Source organism: Drosophila mojavensis, unplaced genomic scaffold (assembly GCF_018153725.1).
Source record: "Drosophila mojavensis isolate 15081-1352.22 unplaced genomic scaffold, ASM1815372v1 contig_81, whole genome shotgun sequence".
Taxonomy (NCBI): domain Eukaryota; kingdom Metazoa; phylum Arthropoda; class Insecta; order Diptera; family Drosophilidae; genus Drosophila; species Drosophila mojavensis.
Genome location: NW_025318907.1, coordinates 1,007,470 through 1,026,152, shown reverse-complemented (window position 1 = coordinate 1,026,152; position 18,683 = coordinate 1,007,470). Strand labels below are relative to the sequence as shown.

General features: G+C 43.4%; 8 protein-coding genes and 2 non-coding genes across 14 annotated transcripts in view; 6 read left to right on the top strand and 4 right to left on the bottom strand.

The window, feature by feature from the left end:
* Positions 1-72: 72 nt before the first annotated feature.
* Positions 73-154, bottom strand: Trnas-uga. The gene has a single exon. It is a non-coding gene; the product is annotated as a tRNA-Ser (tRNA).
* Positions 155-319: 165 nt separating this feature from the next.
* On the top strand, positions 320-401 carry Trnas-uga. Its single transcript has one exon. It is a non-coding gene; the product is annotated as a tRNA-Ser (tRNA).
* A 69-nt stretch (positions 402-470) lies between these two features.
* LOC6580390 lies at positions 471-5,120 on the bottom strand. Of its 4 annotated transcripts, none has more exons than XM_002006199.4 (5): positions 4,978-5,120; positions 4,436-4,592; positions 4,149-4,342; positions 1,454-1,735; positions 471-1,380 (listed from the first exon to the last, which is right to left on the bottom strand). In XM_002006199.4, the coding sequence occupies exons 2-5, from the start codon at positions 4,551-4,553 to the stop codon at positions 790-792; spliced, it is 1,185 nt and encodes a 394-aa protein (XP_002006235.1). In that variant the 5' UTR covers positions 4,554-4,592; positions 4,978-5,120; the 3' UTR covers positions 471-789. The 4 variants fall into 4 exon arrangements, with proteins under 4 accessions (XP_002006235.1, XP_015019674.1, XP_032585731.1 ...); XM_015164188.3 differs by having other exon boundaries at positions 4,158-4,342; positions 4,978-5,119; XM_032729840.2 differs by lacking the exons at positions 4,149-4,342; positions 4,436-4,592 and having other exon boundaries at positions 4,978-5,119.
* A 379-nt stretch (positions 5,121-5,499) lies between these two features.
* On the top strand, positions 5,500-7,618 carry LOC6580389 (telomere zinc finger-associated protein). The gene has a single exon (XM_002006198.4). It carries the CDS (start codon positions 5,614-5,616, stop codon positions 7,354-7,356), a length of 1,743 nt encoding a protein of 580 aa, XP_002006234.1. The 5' UTR covers positions 5,500-5,613; the 3' UTR covers positions 7,357-7,618.
* Positions 7,544-8,241, bottom strand: LOC6580388. Its single transcript, XM_002006197.4, has 2 exons — positions 8,131-8,241; positions 7,544-8,069 (listed from the first exon to the last, which is right to left on the bottom strand). The coding sequence occupies exons 1-2, from the start codon at positions 8,163-8,165 to the stop codon at positions 7,631-7,633; spliced, it is 474 nt and encodes a 157-aa protein (XP_002006233.1). The 5' UTR covers positions 8,166-8,241; the 3' UTR covers positions 7,544-7,630.
* A 58-nt stretch (positions 8,242-8,299) lies between these two features.
* On the top strand, positions 8,300-11,184 carry LOC6580386 (probable ATP-dependent RNA helicase DDX27). The gene is made up of 5 exons (XM_002006196.4): positions 8,300-8,455; positions 8,514-9,338; positions 9,559-10,291; positions 10,355-10,913; positions 10,981-11,184. Exons 1-5 carry the CDS (start codon positions 8,357-8,359, stop codon positions 11,132-11,134), a joined length of 2,370 nt encoding a protein of 789 aa, XP_002006232.2. The 5' UTR covers positions 8,300-8,356; the 3' UTR covers positions 11,135-11,184.
* A 212-nt stretch (positions 11,185-11,396) lies between these two features.
* LOC6580385 lies at positions 11,397-13,403 on the top strand. The gene is made up of 5 exons (XM_002006195.4): positions 11,397-11,611; positions 11,677-12,563; positions 12,633-12,695; positions 12,761-12,956; positions 13,018-13,403. The coding sequence occupies exons 1-5, from the start codon at positions 11,525-11,527 to the stop codon at positions 13,180-13,182; spliced, it is 1,398 nt and encodes a 465-aa protein (XP_002006231.1). The 5' UTR covers positions 11,397-11,524; the 3' UTR covers positions 13,183-13,403.
* Positions 13,404-13,475: 72 nt separating this feature from the next.
* Positions 13,476-15,631, top strand: LOC6580384 (DNA mismatch repair protein Mlh1). Its single transcript, XM_002006194.4, has 2 exons — positions 13,476-14,326; positions 14,382-15,631. The coding sequence occupies exons 1-2, from the start codon at positions 13,522-13,524 to the stop codon at positions 15,554-15,556; spliced, it is 1,980 nt and encodes a 659-aa protein (XP_002006230.1). The 5' UTR covers positions 13,476-13,521; the 3' UTR covers positions 15,557-15,631.
* A 257-nt stretch (positions 15,632-15,888) lies between these two features.
* On the bottom strand, positions 15,889-17,217 carry LOC6580383 (succinate dehydrogenase assembly factor 2-B, mitochondrial). Its single transcript, XM_002006193.4, has 3 exons — positions 17,054-17,217; positions 16,794-16,960; positions 15,889-16,738 (listed from the first exon to the last, which is right to left on the bottom strand). The coding sequence occupies exons 1-3, from the start codon at positions 17,069-17,071 to the stop codon at positions 16,450-16,452; spliced, it is 474 nt and encodes a 157-aa protein (XP_002006229.1). The 5' UTR covers positions 17,072-17,217; the 3' UTR covers positions 15,889-16,449.
* Positions 17,218-17,614: 397 nt separating this feature from the next.
* LOC6580381 (low-density lipoprotein receptor-related protein 1) overlaps positions 17,615-18,683 on the top strand; it is a 75,156-nt gene continuing 74,087 nt past the window's right edge. For both annotated transcript variants that reach the window (XM_002006191.4, XM_044011240.1), the window contains exon 1: positions 17,615-18,337. In XM_002006191.4, coding sequence (XP_002006227.2) covers positions 18,175-18,337 — 163 coding nt within the window. In that variant the 5' untranslated portion in view covers positions 17,615-18,174. The remainder of the gene's footprint in view (positions 18,338-18,683) is intronic.

Sequence of the window (18,683 nt, the reverse complement as noted above, 5' to 3'; positions counted from 1 at the left end):
AAAAGTGAAATGAGTAAACATTGAAACAAGGAAAATAAAAAATAAAAACTATTTTAACAAAAATATCATCTTCGCTGCGGACAGGATTCGAACCTGTGCGGGTAGAACCCAATGGATTTCAAGTCCATCTCCTTAACCACTCGGACACCGCAGCATACATTGTGTTGGTGTCAAAATATGTATTTAAAAATAGACTGCACACAGCGCCATCTATGAATGCTAATTCGAAATATTACTTAGCGCCATCTATTGCACGTATACTTTTGAGACACAATATACTGAACAGAATTGTTTGCAATTTGGCGGCGCTTGAATCGGAGCTGCGGTGTCCGAGTGGTTAAGGAGATGGACTTGAAATCCATTGGGTTCTACCCGCACAGGTTCGAATCCTGTCCGCAGCGAATATTTATTTTTTATTTTATTTATTTTTTTTTATTTATTTCGACAATAAAAGAAACAATTGAGCTTGATTAGTTTTAATTAAATTACTTTATTTAGTGATGCTGGTTTTGGACTCAAAAATAAACACATATTTTGCTTGACTGTCGAGCAGATACTAAACAAAGCCGTATATCGCTTAATTCTAAAAATTGTTTGCAGACAAATTTTGGTATAATTTCTTTTTTTGATGATTCTGGCACACACACAAACACAGAGGGAACAAAACGTTTAAACTTTAATTCTTATCCACTAGATAAAATCATGAAATCGTCGAAATATTTTCTGTTTGTTTTTCTTCTAGTTTTAGTTTTTTTTTTTTTTATCACCCAAATTGAGCGGCGAGACATGTTACAACTTGGCTCGCTTGGCCACGCCCACAGACTCGAGGACACCGCAACTCTCCAAATGCTGGAAGAGCGTCTCCAAATACTCATCACGATGCTTGATCAAATGGGCCGCATGCTGAGAGCGTTGCCAGCACTTGAAAGTCACCTTTATGTTGGCGCGCTCCCAGTTCTCGCGCACAGCCTGATTGGAGGAAGGCGGACCGATCGGATCATTCTCGGAGACAAAGAACAGCGCCGGTGCCTTGAGTAGTGTGGAGTGGAACATCTGGCTGGAGCGCATATAATGTATGGTGGCCTGGTTATGGAATGTCTTCAAATGGTACAGGGTATAGTTGCGCAGGGCGCTCTGCATGCGCTCGTTCTTTGGGAATATCGACTTGGGCACGCCCACTGGGATTTCGGTAATGTCCGCGGCACTGTCCCAGATCTGGCAAACGAAACGATCCAATATGCTGCTATATCGTTCCATATCACGCGACATTTGCAACATTATCTCGCCCATTTGATATGCACCCACCGAGAAGCCGTGCATTACAATCGGCGCATACGATTTATTGTTCTCCAGAAATTTTAGCGTTTCAGCCGCGACCACCTGAAACAACAAATGGATATCGAGTTTATGGCATGGCATAACAGATATATACTGCTACTACTGCTATATCTACCTGAGTACCCTTGGCCGGCCAGAGCAGCTGCCAGGGCGTAATGTGCACCACCATCACATCGAAGCCCATTTCCGTGTAGATTTGCGCATATTTCTTCAAATGCTTCTGCTTGGCCATCAGCCAGGCCATCATTAGCACCAACGGATTTCCAGTGGGCTTCTTGAAGGCCAGCGTCTTGGGATCCACCTCGATGTTCACCTTGTTATTCGTATAGAGCGTCATATTTTTGGTAATATCCTTGGAGGACAAATACCGGCGGTTCTTCAACGGGGCCATGGCGCTCTGTGAAAGGGGAAAAACGAAGACAGATTAGTTTTACTCTCGTTTCAATAATATATATAATTTATTAATGAAATACTATTATTATTAAACACTCACAAAACTGAGAAACTTTTTAGCTTTTCAGATATCTTTAATTTATTTTATATGCGGAAAATGAACCATTAGCATTTCATTGGAAATTGAAGGTTTTTTCAATAAGCTCTATAAATGATATATAATATATCAAAAATATTGCCAATTATAAGACATTTCACATATTTTCTTGTCTGCGAAAATTAAATGAAAAGCATTTAACGTTTCAATGTGAATTGAAACGGTTTTCGTTTCTTGCTATAAAAAATTTCGGATAGGTCGAGTTGATGCTATCTGCGCGATTAGATAGGCTGGACATTGGCTGGCGGCGGAACGGTATCAGAATTGGCAACTTGATTAGCTCTAACCGATTAGATACTACTAAAACCACAAAAAAAAAAAAAAAAAAAAAAAATCAAGTCTAGAGTTATTTGTATTCATGTCATGCAAATTAGCAAATGATGATATAAATAAGAATTTATAGCAGTCCCCGGCGGGATTAGTTAGCACAGACATATGACCTTCAATGTTTGCCAATAAAATGTGTGTAAATCAAGCAACGATTGGATTGATAAGATAAGGCTGATTAAACACATGTAATTGTTTAGTTTGGGTTAGAAAGGGATTCCTAATCGGTTGATTAGACAACATTGTGTGTGATTTAGTTACCAGGAACTATTTATGGCACTTGATTCAAATGGATATTGAAACTGTTTCGACGCTCCCTGGAGTAATTTGACTTGACTTTCAGTCACACGCGTTTGGAGCAGACTAAAATACTTTTATATATATATTTTTTTTTAATATTCTACATAGTATGGCTTAATCCAATCTATCGATAAGACTGTTGCAATTTAGATAAGCAGCATACAAAGTTGTTGTAGGTGGGAATTTAAACAGTTATCAGTCGTCTAATAGATTATACGTCTACCGACTTTCGAACACAGGGTAAAAGTGGAGAAGAATATGAAGCAGTAGAAAACTCACACGTTTCAGACGCCTATAGATCTTACGTAGTATAATCAATAAGAGGAAAACTAAAACAATTCCAATTATGAATTCCATAATTAGAATTAGTGTATATCCAACACATGTATTTGCAGTTACAAAAGCTTTGGATCGACTGTCGTCTTAAACGAGCTTCAAACATGGTGGGCGAGCGTACACCCGGATTCCAATAGAAATCTGGAAAATGGCATATGTTTCGTGACTGCGCCCGTGGGTGTGTGTGTGTGCGTATGCTATTCGAGGGATCTGAATTGCCATTGCGGCGGATTGAATTACATTGCGGCATTGGAAGCGGACCCAATCCCCAACCCACCCCACCCCCATTTGCGTGAGGGAGAGAGCGAGAGCACGACGATCGCTTGAGCTTGGGCCGAAAGCTTGACATTGAGCGCCATTATGATTTATCAGCGCAAAAGTCGCCCCAATTGAGTAAGTGCAAATGTCCGACGATAGAGGTCGCTTTGCATAGGTGCAGCCAAAAAGAAACTTAAGGGTTAAAGGTTGCCCAGTCAACTAAAGAGTCGTATAATCATTTGTTGTCGAAGTCAAGCGGCAAATGAGTACGAACTAATTGCATATATTTAAGATTAATTATTTATTTGTTGTTATTCCTGTATATATATATATATATATGTATATGTATTTATGTATGTTTGTTTGCGATTCGCCGGCAAATCATTCAAATGAAAAAGTTAAATCACTTCACGCCGGGAGCAAAGTGCACAAGATTATCATCACAGCTCATTGAGCGAAGCGTTGTAGCTTAACGTTCACGCTAATGATCGTAACGTAATGTATGTTATGTTATGTTGTGGCAGGTGCCACTAATGTTAAGCCATGTCTGGAATGTAAACATTATGTTATGTGCGCTGTGCAAAAATGTTGTGGCAGGTGCTGTTAACGTTAAAGCAAATGTGCTAATGGCAAGCGTACTGCAAGCGATTTGAACTGTAATCATTGTGTTAGCGCGTCGTGAAATGTTGCGGAAGGTTGTGATAATGTTAAAGAATGCGACTACATTTACAGTACGTGGCTGGCGTATGGGAATGTAAACAATGAAACGTATTCGCTACGTCATGAATGTTATAGTGTTTGCTAATTGTACCGTTAGTTTTGTACTAGAATACAACTGCTAATGCAGCGCACGAACTGCAAATTGTAAATTGAATTAAATGCACATAAATTAAAGTTGATTGGTTAACAATTAAAGCAACGCGGAATCAAACAATTTCCCAATTTCACATACGCAATTTTCTTACCTAAAACCTTAAAAAAATCTATATAAACAAATTTGCATATTTAAAATATATGTTTGTATATATAATTAGCTTACTTGACCCACCAGTTGCGTTTGTAGGCTTGAAAAATTGCGAGCGATCGGCTTTTGCATGCCCTGGCGACAGTCGGCCAGCGGTCCCTGCAATAGGCCCTTGTCCTTGCCGGCGATGGGGAGTCCGCCGGAGATGCCAAAGAATCTATCCGCATAGACGTTCTCATACGGCACGCCGGCTGCACAATTGTTCTGTGCTGTTAATTGTGGATGACATCAGGAGAGATACATACAATATACACTTTTGTATATAAATAAATATATATATAATATAATCTTAGAGCATTTACCACCAAAGGAGAGGCCCACGGCAAGTGTTGCGGCCGTGCGGCCGGCGGCAAACGGTAGATTTATTGATTTTTTCGCTGCAGTTGCGTAAAATGCAGTGCGAAAGAAATGCGAAGCCATTGTTGCAACGTATTTTGTTTATAGAGAGAACGTGAGGAGCTTTGAAAAAAAAAAGGGCATTTGACAATAACAATTTTTAATTTCTTTATTTCTTTCTCGTTTTATCATTCTGCATGCATCTACGCACCCACACACCTACAGGCACACACAAGCAAGCTTACACACAAATTCACATAAAGCAGACGCACACTTAAGCAAAAATCGCTGCACAAAAAAATGAACTTTGGACCTGCCTGTCGGATGCAGACGAGTTTAATTTAAATTAAATTGATACATCTCTCTGTCTATATATATTCATATTAATATATATATGCTTGTACGATATCTTGGATACGTATGCGTGTGAGTGCGTATGTGTGTGCGAATGATAGATGCTCTCTGGAGTTTAATGAAGAATAATATAGCACAAATGAAGAGTACTTACGCGTTTCAATCGTTTCGGCCAACACTTGCACAATTGTTTACCTTCCCCCGAATGCACACAGAACTTGTCTGGCAACTTAAACAAAAATGAATTGCGCCGCCCGAGTGCGTCTTTGTTGTTCGAAAACAACAAACACTGTGTGTCTGCAATGCGCAGTACGAGAATACCAAAATGATGGCTTATCGATATGTACGGCAAACATGTAATCGATCGTGTAGCACATTTGATGGTACATTCAAATAACGGTAGTATTTTATTGCTGTGCTAATGTATTTTTAGTTAAACAGTTTAACATGGTTCAAAATTGCTAAGATATATTTGAAGTTAACGCCTAAAATCTTATATAGAACTATTTGTATTATTATTTTTTTATTTACTGCAGCTTATTGTCCTTAACACTAATTATAATTAGCTAAATACCTTTACTGCAATTAAGTTCTGAGATCTATATGGCGAAATATCCTAATAACTTAAGCCGTCTAATTACGATGTAAATTATCTAGTGTCATTCCGTTATAAAGCTTAGAAATAATCGATAGCTTACACTTATCGCGAATTCATAGCTGCATTATTTAAATACTCGTAGTGTTTTTGAACTTATTGTAATTTGATAACTGCAATTTAGATGGAGCAAAGATGTCCTGGCCCTGCAAATTGGCAGTTGCACTGCAACATTTTAGTGCCAGCCTACCTGTGCCTGCTGTCACAGCCAACAGCAGCAGCAGCAGCAGCAGCAGCAGTTGCACCAACGCCTGCACCTGTAAATGCAAATGTTGTAGCGGTCTTATCCAGAAATACGTAAATTTTGACGAGGAGGCCACGTCAACCGGCGGTCCAGTGCAGAAGATGGTGCGTTTCAGCACTACGGACATGATGCGTCTTCTGCGCATCGCTCAATCCTGTGAAAATTTTTGGAGCAATCAGTACTATAAAGTGGATTTGCTATCAGATTACAAAGCGTTGGGCGCTGCTTTTGGAGCGCAAGCAAACACCGTGAATGTTGCACAATTAGAGCAGATCATGGACACCATAACGTCAGGCTATCGTCGCGCCCTGGCCGAACTCTGCGACAGCGAGTCGCGCACTGCCCTAAGGCCCACGGCAGCTGCTCCCTCTTTGCCGGGATTGCGCTGCGGCTGCGAGGATTGCGCGCAGCTGCCCTGGTGCAGACTGCAGCAGCTGGAGGCACATCAATGGCAGCACAAATTTGAAGATAATTGGCATTGTCGCTTATGCTATCGACGCTACTTTCTGCAGCACACGCTGCTCTCGCATAGGAGCAGAAGAGTGAAGCGAGGCGAGGCGGGCACACTGTTGGAGAACGAGTCGTATAAGCTAATGCTGCTGGAGCAGCGGCAACGAGAAGTGTCAGAGCATCAGGCGCAGTCTGTTCTGCATGTTCCCATGCTCAGCGTCAACCAATCGGATTTTAGATTGGAAATGAAGGCACAATTGCCGACGTTGTCTCGCAAGCGACTCTCTCTCGCCGCCTGCCCACAATGCAATCGAAGCTACCTACACAGCTACAGTCATCAGCTGCACACAAGGAAACACCATGTCATGCTTCACTCCAGCCGGCGTTGGCACTGCTTCAGTTGCACTCGCAGCTTTCTCAGTCGTCGCATTTACTTGCAGCATCTGCGGCGGGTTCGCATCGCGTGTCGCCTGCGCCTGCGTAGATTCAAGTGCTCCAGCTGCAGGTGGCGCTTCCAGCTGGAGCGTTCGCTGCGTGCACATGTGGCTGTGGCACATATACGCAGCTTCAGTTGCCTCATCTGCAAACTGCCCTCGCCGAGTCGCTGCTGTGACAAGCACAGCCCGGAAGAGGCCCGGGCGGCGAATCGTGCGCGGATGCAAAGGCGTCGACTGGAGCTGGGACTTTCACCACAACCCGATCCCAAGCCACCGACTAAAATGGCTTGTGACATGTGCCAAAGGGAATTCCAGAACAGTTTCCTGCTCAATATCCATGTCAAGCGGATTCACCTAAAGCAGAAGGACTTCATCTGCGAGACATGCGGCAGGGGCTTTTACTGCAAAAAGGAGGTCTACGAGCATGTTAGGAAGGTCCACCTGATGCATGATTCTGTTTACTGTGAGCCCTGCGGCGTCACCATCAAGGAGAAGAGCAACTATATGCGCCACTGCGACAGCATACGGCACGTCGAGATGCTCGCCAAGCTGGCCAGGCTGCAAGGCGAATTGCCCGCCGATGTGCCGCTCCAAAAGCATGTGCCCAAGGGCCCGCTGCATCACTGTGAGTCCTGCGATCGAACCATCAAGGGCCATGCCGCATTTAGAAATCATTGCGAAACCAAATTCCATAAAAGAAATTTGGAAAGAAAACAAGAGAAAGTTGAGAGCTTGAATGAGGCTTAGCTTATAGTATTTTTATGATCAGGAAATATATATTTGTTATATACGTGAGCCAAAGTAGAAAATGTTCTATGTTATTATCTATACTCTTGTTATATCTTATTTTAAATTACTACTCAAAATACATCGTAATAATATAAAGAAAGAAATATATTTCATTGCATTGTTGATAAAAAGCTCTAGACTTAAATTCTTTTTGTTATTAAATATGTATATTTAACTTTATTGCTTAATAGGAAATAAAACAAAACATTTTGAGGACTAACTATTGTGCCAGCTACTGCGCCAATTTGGCATCCAATTGAGCGATGTCGACGCCCAGTTCACGCAGACGCTGCTCCTGCTCTTTGGTGTCTAGGCCATGCTCCTTGTTGTATCTATAGTTGACGGTGAGCTGCACCTCTTCCAAGCCACTGACATGATCATAGAGATTGCCCTCTAGACGCAAATCAATGTCGCTCTCCTCACGTAGACAACAAAAGTAGATTAAGAATATGGCCAGGCTGGCAGAGATGACGTAAGGCTGATACCACAGGGATTCATCGCTGCCACCGCTGCGGGTGTCACGTGCACGCCAGGTCGCCGCTTGGCTGCCAAAGAACTTAATGGGATCGTTGCTAATTCTCAGTTCCTCGTCCTTGGAGTTAATACTGTTGCTACTGCCACTTGGCACCTTTTGAGCGTAGCCACGCATGCCTGCAGCAGGCACAAGGGACCTATAATATATAACAATATATTGACTCACGATATTAAAGTTATAGTTATATATTAATATACCTAACTAGACGAGTTTTTGTCAACAATCGCAGCATCTTGATGGCAACTAACGAAATGTCATAACAATTTAAACAGCTGTTTGCCGGCCACCAGTTATCGAAACTTATCGATATTTTACATTAACTTTTCTACGCCGGCAAATAATTAGGGATGTGCGATACATGGAATATCCATATCGCATTCACCCGCACACGTGTTGTGTTGAGTGTGAATTGTAAACACGCGCATGAAAATGGGCGCAACTAAAAATTTGGATCTTATCGGCACCATTGAAGATGATGCCGAGGTTGAAAATCTATCCGAAGATTCGGATGCTGAAGTAGAAGTAAGTATTTAGTTGGAAAAGTGACTCCACAGGTGTTAATCTACCTCTTACTCGGCAGTATCAACCGACCAAGCTACGGCATAAAAAGGTGACCGAATTCGAGAAGGGCTTTGAGTTCGTTTCCTCGGTAAAGGAATATAATCAGGACACTTGGGATGATCTGATGAAATATGTGAAGCGCAAGGCGCGCACAAAGACAGACGATAAGATCGCCGTTCGTCTGCAGAAGCTAGGCGGCGCCGAGGCTGTGGCCGCCGAACAGAGCGATGAGGAGATTGCGCTGTCCGAGGATGAGCTGAAGCACGATAATTTGCGACTTCGTGAGAAGAAACAGAGTAAGAACAAGAAGAAGAAATCAGCGGTTGATGCGGAGGAGGAGGAAGAAGGCGAGAAAATGCAATTCGACGATACTGTGGAGTCCAATGAGACGATTACATCGTTCTATCAAATGAATCTATCGCGACCGCTGATGCGCGCCATCGGCGTGCTGGGCTACATCTATCCCACGCCCATTCAAGCCTCCACCATACCCGTGGCACTGCTGGGCCGCGACATTTGCGGCTGCGCGGCCACCGGCACAGGCAAAACGGCCGCCTACATGCTGCCCACCGTGGAACGTCTGCTCTACCGGCCGCTTAATAACAAGGCCATCACACGCGTCCTGGTGCTGGTACCCACGCGTGAGCTGGGCGCCCAAGTCTACCAGGTGACCAAACAGCTCTGCCAGTTCACCAGCATTGAAGTGGGCCTTGCCATCGGCGGTCTGGATGTTAAGGCCCAGGAGACTGTGCTGCGTCAGAATCCAGATATTGTAATTGCCACCCCGGGTCGTCTGATCGATCACATTAAGAATACGCCAAGTTTCACGTTGGATTCCATTGAGGTGAGCATCATGAAAGGGAGGTAGAGAGGTAGATGATATGGTATATAGAGATAAAGATGATGAATTACAATCCTTGCGCTCCGAGCTCTTCGGAGCCATGCGGATAAGATATTGGTACTTGTGACTGCGCTGCAGTTGCAAGCTGATTGAAAGTGATTAGAAATTAGGAAGCTTCGCAATAAAACAGGAATTTCAAAGTGGAAATATATCTCCGTTCCAGGTGCTCATTCTGGATGAAGCCGATCGCATGCTTGACGAGTATTTTGCGGAGCAAATGAAGGAGATTATCAATTCCTGCTGCAAGACGCGTCAGACGATGCTCTTCTCGGCCACGATGAGTGAGCAGGTCAAGGATCTGGCCGCCGTTTCGCTGGACAAGCCCGTCAAGGTCTTCGTCAACAACAATCAACAGGTTGCGTTCAATTTGAGGCAGGAGTTTATACGCATACGCGAGGACAAAGAGGGCGATCGAGAGCCCATCTTGGCCAGCTTGATTTGTCGCACCTTTCACGATCATTGCATGGTCTTTGTGCAGACCAAGAAGCAGGCGCATCGGCTGCACATCCTCCTCGGGCTGCTAGGCGTGCGAGCAGGCGAGCTCCATGGCAATTTGACGCAGCAACAGCGTCTGGAATCGCTTAAGAAATTTAAAGAGGAACAAATTGATGTGCTCATTGCCACCGATGTGGCGGCACGTGGTCTGGACATTGTGGGCGTCAAGACAGTCATCAACTTTGTGATGCCCATCACCACGGAGCACTACATCCATCGAGTGGGTCGTACGGCGCGTGCCGGGCGGGCAGGTATCTCTGTATCACTGGCTGGAGAGAAGGAGCGCAAGATCGTTAAAGACATTATCAAGAATGCCGAAAGCAGCGTGAAAAATCGCATAATACCGCCAGAGATCATTGAGAAGTATCGTAACAAGCTGACGGCGCTGGAGCCCGAAATACGTAAGATTAAATTTCCAATGACAAATCTAAGATTTATTAAGTTTCTCTTTTAATTCTCTGCAGAGAACATACTGGATGAGGAGCAGGCAGAACGTCAGCTGGCCAAAACTGAACAGCAGCTGTCCAAAACGGAACGCAAGTTGCTGGGACAGCCGAACGAGAGGCGCACCTGGTTCCAGACCAAACAACAGCGAGAGAATGAAAAAGCTCGTCTAGCTCTCACAAACGATGACGAGGCGCAACCAGCAGCAGCAGGCGGATCTAAAGGGGGTAAAGGCAAGACAGCAGGCAAACGTAAACGGCCAGAATACGGCGGAGATGGCGAGGATGGTCCGCCTGTTAAAGAGCTGGAGGCCAAGCGGAAAAAGAAGAAGAAGGAGGAGCCCAAAAAGAAGACGCCTGAACAGATGGCCAAGGAGCGCGCTATGAGGGAAATCGAAAAGGTTTCGCTGGTGCGCGCCAAAATGGCCAAGCTACGGAAACGACCTGGCAAACTGGGTGCAGCCACCGAGACCAGCAAATATACCAGTCCAGCCGGAGGCAAACCCAAGCGACGAGGTGGACAATCCGCCTTTACCAATGATTTAACTGATGTCAGCCGGGGCGGCGCACTTCGTTTAAGGTTAGTGCCATCTGATAACCATAGAAGCTTTTAATACTTAACTACAATTTTCTCCATTTTAAAACAGATCCGAGGCCAACCGACACAAGAAGATGACGAAAATTGCTGCCAAGAAGAAAACGAGCAACGTTAAACTAACAAATAAGGCGGGTAAAAATAAATTCAACAAGGGCAAGAATTTTGGTGGGCCGCGATTTGCCAAAAAGGGCAACAAGAAATAATCATATGTGTAAAATATGCTACTATTAATAAAATAATGAATATTTTGAAATTATGCACTTAATTCAAATGGTCAAAAAACTAAACCGAGAGAAGAAATAAAAGAGTTGAGAACAGTTGAAAATTAAGCGTTGAATTGTAATGGACAACAACGACGTTGATATTGATATCGATATTTAATTTAAATAAGCTAAGCTCCACTGGTGGCTTCACAGTGTGACCAGCTTTGGTCTTGGAAAAACGCGAAATTCTCATTTTTACCATTGGCCACATTACGTTTCAAGCTTTGCCATTTTGTTTAGTTCTTTGCTTTTCGCAACGCAATTTTTTAATAGTTTTATTTGGAATGCTCTGAGAAAGTTGCATTGGACGCGTTTGATTAAAGAAACAAAATGACCGAAAAACTTTCTTATGGCCCTCCGGTAGACTCGGATGACTCCGATTGCAGCAGCTATGATGGCTTCTACTTTTCCGAACCTGTAAGCAAATGCTTCTCCTGTTGGCTTCGGCACATTTAGTCTAACGTAAACAAACTTCTGTTTAGCTGAAACGAGAGAAACGTGCTCCATGCGTGCAGCCACAACAACTGCTGTATGAAGCACTAATGGAGGGAAACTTACAACTTGTGCGCGAACACATCGATGCGCTCAAGTTTCCTGTGGATGGCATCTTGAGTGGAGGACTCACAATGCTGATGAATGCCTGTCGTGAGGGTCACTATGAGGTGGCCGCGTACCTAGTTAACGAGCTCGGAGCGAGTGTTAATAAGTTAGTGGACTCCATGACGCCGCTCATGTTTGCCTGTGACTGTCATGCAAATGATGCGCATGTGGCCGAGCGGTTGGTGCGTCTGCTGCTCAGCAAAGGCGCCGTCATCAATGTGTCTGATAAGTATGGCATCACTCCATTCATGCTCGCTTGTCGCCGGGGCTACACCAATGTTGTGCGCCTGCTCATAGGCGAGGTCAGCTTCGATGCCATAGACAATCAAGGCTGTACGCCCATTTTTCATGCCATTGAGAATAACCACAGAGATATAGTGAAGATTCTGGTAGATGCCGGTGTCAATGCCAATCTGGCTAACAACAAGGGCTATACACCAAAACAGGTAGCCGAATTCCATGGCTTCTATGATCTACTGGAGCTGCTGCCGGCTGATCCGGCCGCCGAGTACATAGTGCCAAGCAATTATATCTGCTACAACACGCTGCGCGATCATGTGCCGCGAATTTTTCTGAAAACCGACTGTCCGGAGTATTTTCAGGAGCTGGCCAGCATATTGAGGACTCTGGAAATGTCAAACATGCTGGAGCATTTTGCTAAAGCACGCATTTCACTCGCCGAATTCCTCAATATGGACGATATGAGATTGCGCGATATTGGCATTAAATTTCCCATCTATCGGAACAAGATCTTAAAGGGCATACTAGAGTGAGTGTTAAGTGATCTGCTGGTAGCTGTATTTCTCTTATTTTTACATTTCTCTTATTTCATTTTTAGCTTTCATTTACATCACTGGTCGAGAAAATCAATAGCGCGAGTTAAGAAGGACGGCATGGATAAGTAAATAAAGAAGATTGCCAAAGTTATAAAGTGATTGATTATTATATTATAATATATTATTGCAGCTTCTATGAAATCCTCATGATCACCGCCAATCATTTGCAGCATTTGGTGATTATACAAGCCTCTTTAAGGTACGTCATGCAAAATCAGTTAAATGGAAAACTTGGTCAGCCTTCAGAGATGCAGATGGCCAGCTTGCAGAGCAATTTAAATGCATATCGCGGAATTATAAACGAACTGACTAAGACAGTTAAATATGTGAGTTAGTTGCTAGTTGATAGAAGAAATAATGATTTTATCTAATAACTTTATTTTACAGCTTGGCTCGTTCAGCCCACCGCAAAATCTATTGTACATTGACTACAACGAAATTCTTGCCGAGCGCAAGCGACGCAAGGTGCGAAGTGTTTTCAAGTACACAACAATTGTTTTGGGCATTTCTGTATTTATTTGCTTCAAATGCAAAAGGTTTTTTAAGCTTTAGCCAACGAACGACAATATAGTATTAGTAAACAGGAATTTCCGTTAATGTTTAAATAGTACAATGCAGTACAAATAATCATATGTTAATAATTTCGATAATTCTCGAATCAAAATAGTTGTAGTTACAAATGCTTTATGAACTGTTATTTGAAGTTTATGTTTAATGAAAAGTGTTAACGAATTTGTTAATTAAAAGTAAAAACGAAAAACTTAAAAAGCCAACTATTTTTGCCAATTATCTAAAAAATACCAAATATGTATGTATATATACTAGAATCGATAAATTGATATTTCAGCTGCACATCGCTAGTTTGTTTACAATGCACGTACATTTGGCGCCATGCTGGAGCCTGGAATCATAAAAAAACTAGACGAGGTGGTTATCAATCGCATAGCCGCTGGGGAAATTATCCAACGTCCAGCCAATGCACTGAAGGAGTTGTTGGAAAACAGCCTAGATGCCAAATCAAGCCATATTCAAGTAAACGTAAAGTCCGGTGGCCTGAAGCTGCTGCAAATCCAGGACAATGGCACTGGCATACGCAAAGAGGACCTGTCCATCGTCTGCGAACGTTTTACCACTTCGAAGCTGAGCAAGTTTGAAGATCTAACTGAAATAGCCACGTTCGGTTTCCGGGGCGAAGCACTGGCCAGCATCAGTCATGTCGCCCACCTGACCATTCAAACCAAGACAGCAAGCGAGCGTTGCGGCTACAAGGCCACCTATGCGGATGGCAAGCTACTTGCCCCGCCAAAACCCTGTGCCGGCAATCAAGGCACTATTATTACCATTGAGGACTTATTCTATACAATGCCACAGCGTCGGCAGGCGCTCAAATCCCCTGCAGAGGAATTCCAAAAGATCTCCGATGTGCTAGCCAAGTATGCCGTCCACAATCCACAGGTGGGTTTCGTGTTGCGCAAGCAAGGCGAACAACCAAGCTTGAAGACGCAAGCGTGCAGCTCGCGGACAGAGAATATACGGGCTATCTATGGCGCTGCCGTTGCCAAGGAGCTGATGGAGTTCAGTCACAAGGATGAGATGTTCAAGTTCGAGCTGGAGTGTCAGCTCACCCAGGTGAATTATTCAGCCAAGAAGTCAACGCTACTCCTGTTCATCAATCATCGACTGGTTGAGTCCTCAGGTAATTGGGTAGCCATAAGATCTTCTTTTCTTTACTAATCCTCTCGAGCTTATAGCACTTAAAACTGCTTTGGATACTGTTTATGCAACGTATTTGCCACGCGGTCAGCATCCATTTGTCTACATGAGCCTCATGCTGCCGCCCCAAAATCTGGACGTCAATGTGCATCCTACCAAGCACGAGGTGCATTTTCTGTACCAGGACGAGATCATTGAGCGCATCAAGCAGCAAGTAGAGGCAAAGCTGCTGGGCAGCAATGCCACGCGGAGCTTTTACAAGCAGCTCAAGCTGCCGGGCACCGTGGATCTGGAGGCAAACCAAACGCTGGACAAGACGCAGCGCATCTACGAAAAGGATATGGTGCGCACCGATGCCACCGAACAGAAGTTGGAGAAGTTCTTCAAAGCGCTGGAAAAAACTGATTCTGGACTATCCTCCAGCTCTGGCAATGAGACGCTGTCCCAGGAGGAGAGCTTCCGGGTGACGGCCGCGCGCAAATCCAAGGAGGTGCGCCTCACCAGCGTTCTGAACATGCAGCAGAGCGTGGAGCGCCAGTGCCAGGTGTCATTGCGTAGTATCTTCAAGCAGCTGGTCTACGTGGGCTGTGTGGACGAGCGGCACGCACTCTTCCAGCACGAGACGCGCCTCTACATGTGCGACACGTTTGCCCTGAGCGAGGAACTGTATTACCAGCGCTTGATCTACGAGTTCCAGAACTGTCCAGAGGTGCGTGTGGTGCCGCCATTGTCGCTGCAGCAGCTGTTGCTCATTGCGCTGGACAGCCGCGCCGCCGGCTGGGTGCCCGAGGATGGGGACAAAACGGAGCTGGCGGACAATGCTGTGGCCATCCTCCAAGAAATGGCACCGCTCATGCGCGAATATTTCTCGCTGCGCATCTCGGAGCAGGGCTGCTTGGAGTCCTTGCCAGCACTGCTGCCCCAACATGTGCCCAGCCGCGCCCAGTTGCCCGTCTATCTGCTGCGCCTGGCCACCGAGGTGGAATGGTCAGAGGAGACGCAGTGCTTCGAGACGTTTTGCCGAGAGACCGCGCGCTATTATGCCCAGCTGGACTGGCAGGACGATGGCGACATGCGCAGCCAGCACTGGTATATGGAGCATGTTCTATTCCCGGGCTTCAAGAAGTATCTGCTGCCGCCCGCACGTCTCAAGAAGCATCTCTACGAGCTGACCAGCCTGCCCACCTTGTACAAGGTCTTTGAACGTTGTTAAGTTTTTGGATTCTTCTTAATTGGAAGTTTATAAATCATAATTATGTTACAAATATATTTTAATTTTAAATTTAAATTTATTGCTTTATTTATAATGGAAAATCAGGTATAACGGTTCAATGATTGTTTTGGTATCATTTACATTTTTCATAATTTTTTTCCGTTTGTTTATATTTTTATTCTATTGCTACTTCAATTTAAATTTGTGTTTAATTTTCTTAGCTTTAATTTTTGTTACATTCAATGATAAATCATGTTCAAATTTATTTTTGTTTCATTTTTATTGAACTCATTTTTTTTGATTTTACTTTTATATATTTTTTTGTATTTTTCATTTGCATCTTCAACAACAATAAACATTTAATTCTATGAAAACAGATCCTAACTTGGTAAGCTCAACCAGCCCTGCAATATGAATGTGTGTGTATCCGTGTGCACCTCATGGTGTATAATATATGTGTAAGTTAGTGTAGGTATGTGAGCGAATTTGGATGGGCCTAACTGTATGTGTATGCGTGTAGTCGACGTGTATGTGTAATGTATTTGCCGGTTTATATGTAATATATATATACATATGTATGTGTATATATATATATATATATATATATATGTATACCTTTATCCACATATTCTGCAGCAAGCTTAGTTCTTGTTCAATTCGTCCAGTGTAAAACACAACCAAAAACTACTTAAACCTAATGGGCGAAGCCGAAAAGTAAGAATTAGCCACTGGGAAAACGATATCCAAGGCGGCCGCAAGTATTGTCGCCTTGTGTACGTTTTCCGCTTGAAAAAAAAAAAAAAAACAAACAAACAAGGAAATAACAAGAACAAAAAACAATAACAAAAACAAAAGACAAAAAAAAATCACGAAAAACGAAAAATAAGAAACCCCTAACATTTCAGATAGTAGGTCAGCTCTGGCTGCCGGAAGCGTGTGACCCTCTCTGCATTATCAACGTGTAACTTCAGTAATTTCATGATCTCCGTGTCGTATTCCTTGGGCGTCTGCTTGACGCCCGTTGCCCAATAATAGATGTCCCAATCGTTGCTGACCCCATTGATGAGATCGTCGTAGAGCGCTGTCTGCTCGGCATTGAAATCCTTTAGATATTTGTGCGCAAATGTGCTCAGGAGCAGATCGTTCTCAAGCATTCCACGTTTGCGTGATTGATACATCAAACTGTTATAAAATTCAGTCGTTTAGCATCGGTCAGTTAACTTAATATAACACTTACCGTTGCTTGCGCGTCTCTAACGGCTCATCGGGTCGCTTGGGATACTCGGGCAACGGCAAATCGGGATCTTCGAAGTCCACAATGACGTCATCTTTCGTACTGGTTGATTCAGAGGAGACACGTCGCCGGCTGAACAGCGCAGAGCGGACCACAAGATGACGACCGCGCTGTTGCCAAAAATAAATGTCAACAAAAAAATACAAATGCAAATACCAATTATGCAATCGAAGTGCAGTTTTAGTTTTTTTTAATGTACTCACAAACCACTGACTCAACATTATCCAACAAACAAATTTTTAAAACTATTTTTCGAAAAATTAAATCACGAACAATTTGGATGTTTGTTGTTTGTGACAACGAATTTCAAAACCGAATGCTATTAAATTGTTTATGCTGCAGGTATAAACTTGATTTTGGCGCCGCTTGCTCAGGATTTTACAATATAACAGGGCTGAACACACAGTCTCAAATACCAGGGCTACATTAACTCTTTGCATGCAATAGGTGGCTGTTAGTTATGACAAAAATGTGGAACAGCTGGTGATATCACATATCGATATACAACTTTGTGAATATTTAAGAATTTATTTAAATAATTGTAAAAGGTGTTATATCCTAAGCAATATTAGTTAATATAACTATTAAAAATAATTAATTTCATTGGCAACACATAATTTTCTTTATTCGTGCGCGATTTGCTGCTAATTGAATTCGTAAAGCTATGACGTCACGGATTCTTGCAGCGATTACTCTCAGTAAGTGCTCACTCAGAGAGTTACCTTTTGAATAGCTTACTAAATGAATGCTGTGTTTTTCCTTCAGTCTTCTTACGGTTTTCTGTGCGTGTGGTTCGGAGTGTCGCGCGGTTTTTCGTTCTGAACGCCGACGCAAATATACATAAATATACATACATATGGCAAAATAAATGAAAATTATGTGAAAAATAAATATCTTTATGTATGTACAGGCAACGCAGTGTTTACAATTTGCTTGAGCCTTGTGCCTAATTCGTAGTTAGCGTGTATTGGCGTTAAGTGTATTATTTGTGTATGCGTGTGTTTGCGTGCATGTGCGTATGTATGCGCATATTTGTTATTCGCGCGGCAAAATAGTAATAATAAAAAACAAAGACAAAACGAGTAAAAAGTAAACAAAAAATATCTCTGCCACAATTTGCGGCACAAAAATGCTGAATATATAAACAAAACAAAGAACATTTTAAGCAATAGCTGCTTTACGCGAGTGCGTTGCGTGTGTGTGTGAGTGAGTGCGCGCTTTGTTTTTGTCTTTATTTTACGAGTAAAACAACAGCAGCAAAAACACCAGCAACAACAACAGTAACAGCAGTCGCCGCAGCAGCAGGCAGCGCAGTAGCGGCAAAATGCCGGCGACAGCGAATTTGTCGTCGTTGTTGTTGTTGCTGTTTTGCGTCGTCGTCGTCGTCGCCGCCGTTGCTGGCAGCAAATCGAAGCAGCAGGAACAGCAACAGGAGTCCGGCTCCACAGCAGCAAAAACAAAAACGCTGAGTCCCTTGACTGAGAAAGGTAAGCCTTAATTTGTTGTTAATCTCAGCTGCGGTGCATTAACCCGACAGCAGTGACGTCGACGTCACCGTTGCCGTCGCCGTCGCCTGGCGTCGCTCGAGTAAACATTTGAATGCGCTCTCGCTTACGCTCGACTGTTGTTTGGGTCTCCTTCTCGTTCTTTCGCTCTTCGTTTATGCCAAAAATAACAAACAGAGCGCTGCGCCTGGCGCTGCCTCCGCGCGCGCCTTTTCACTTTTGTTATGCAAATTCTTGTTCCTCGTTTTTTAAAAATAGCACAAACAAAAAATAGAAAACAATTTGTTTTGTTATTTTGCTGGATTTGCTTGGAATTTTATTACCGCAG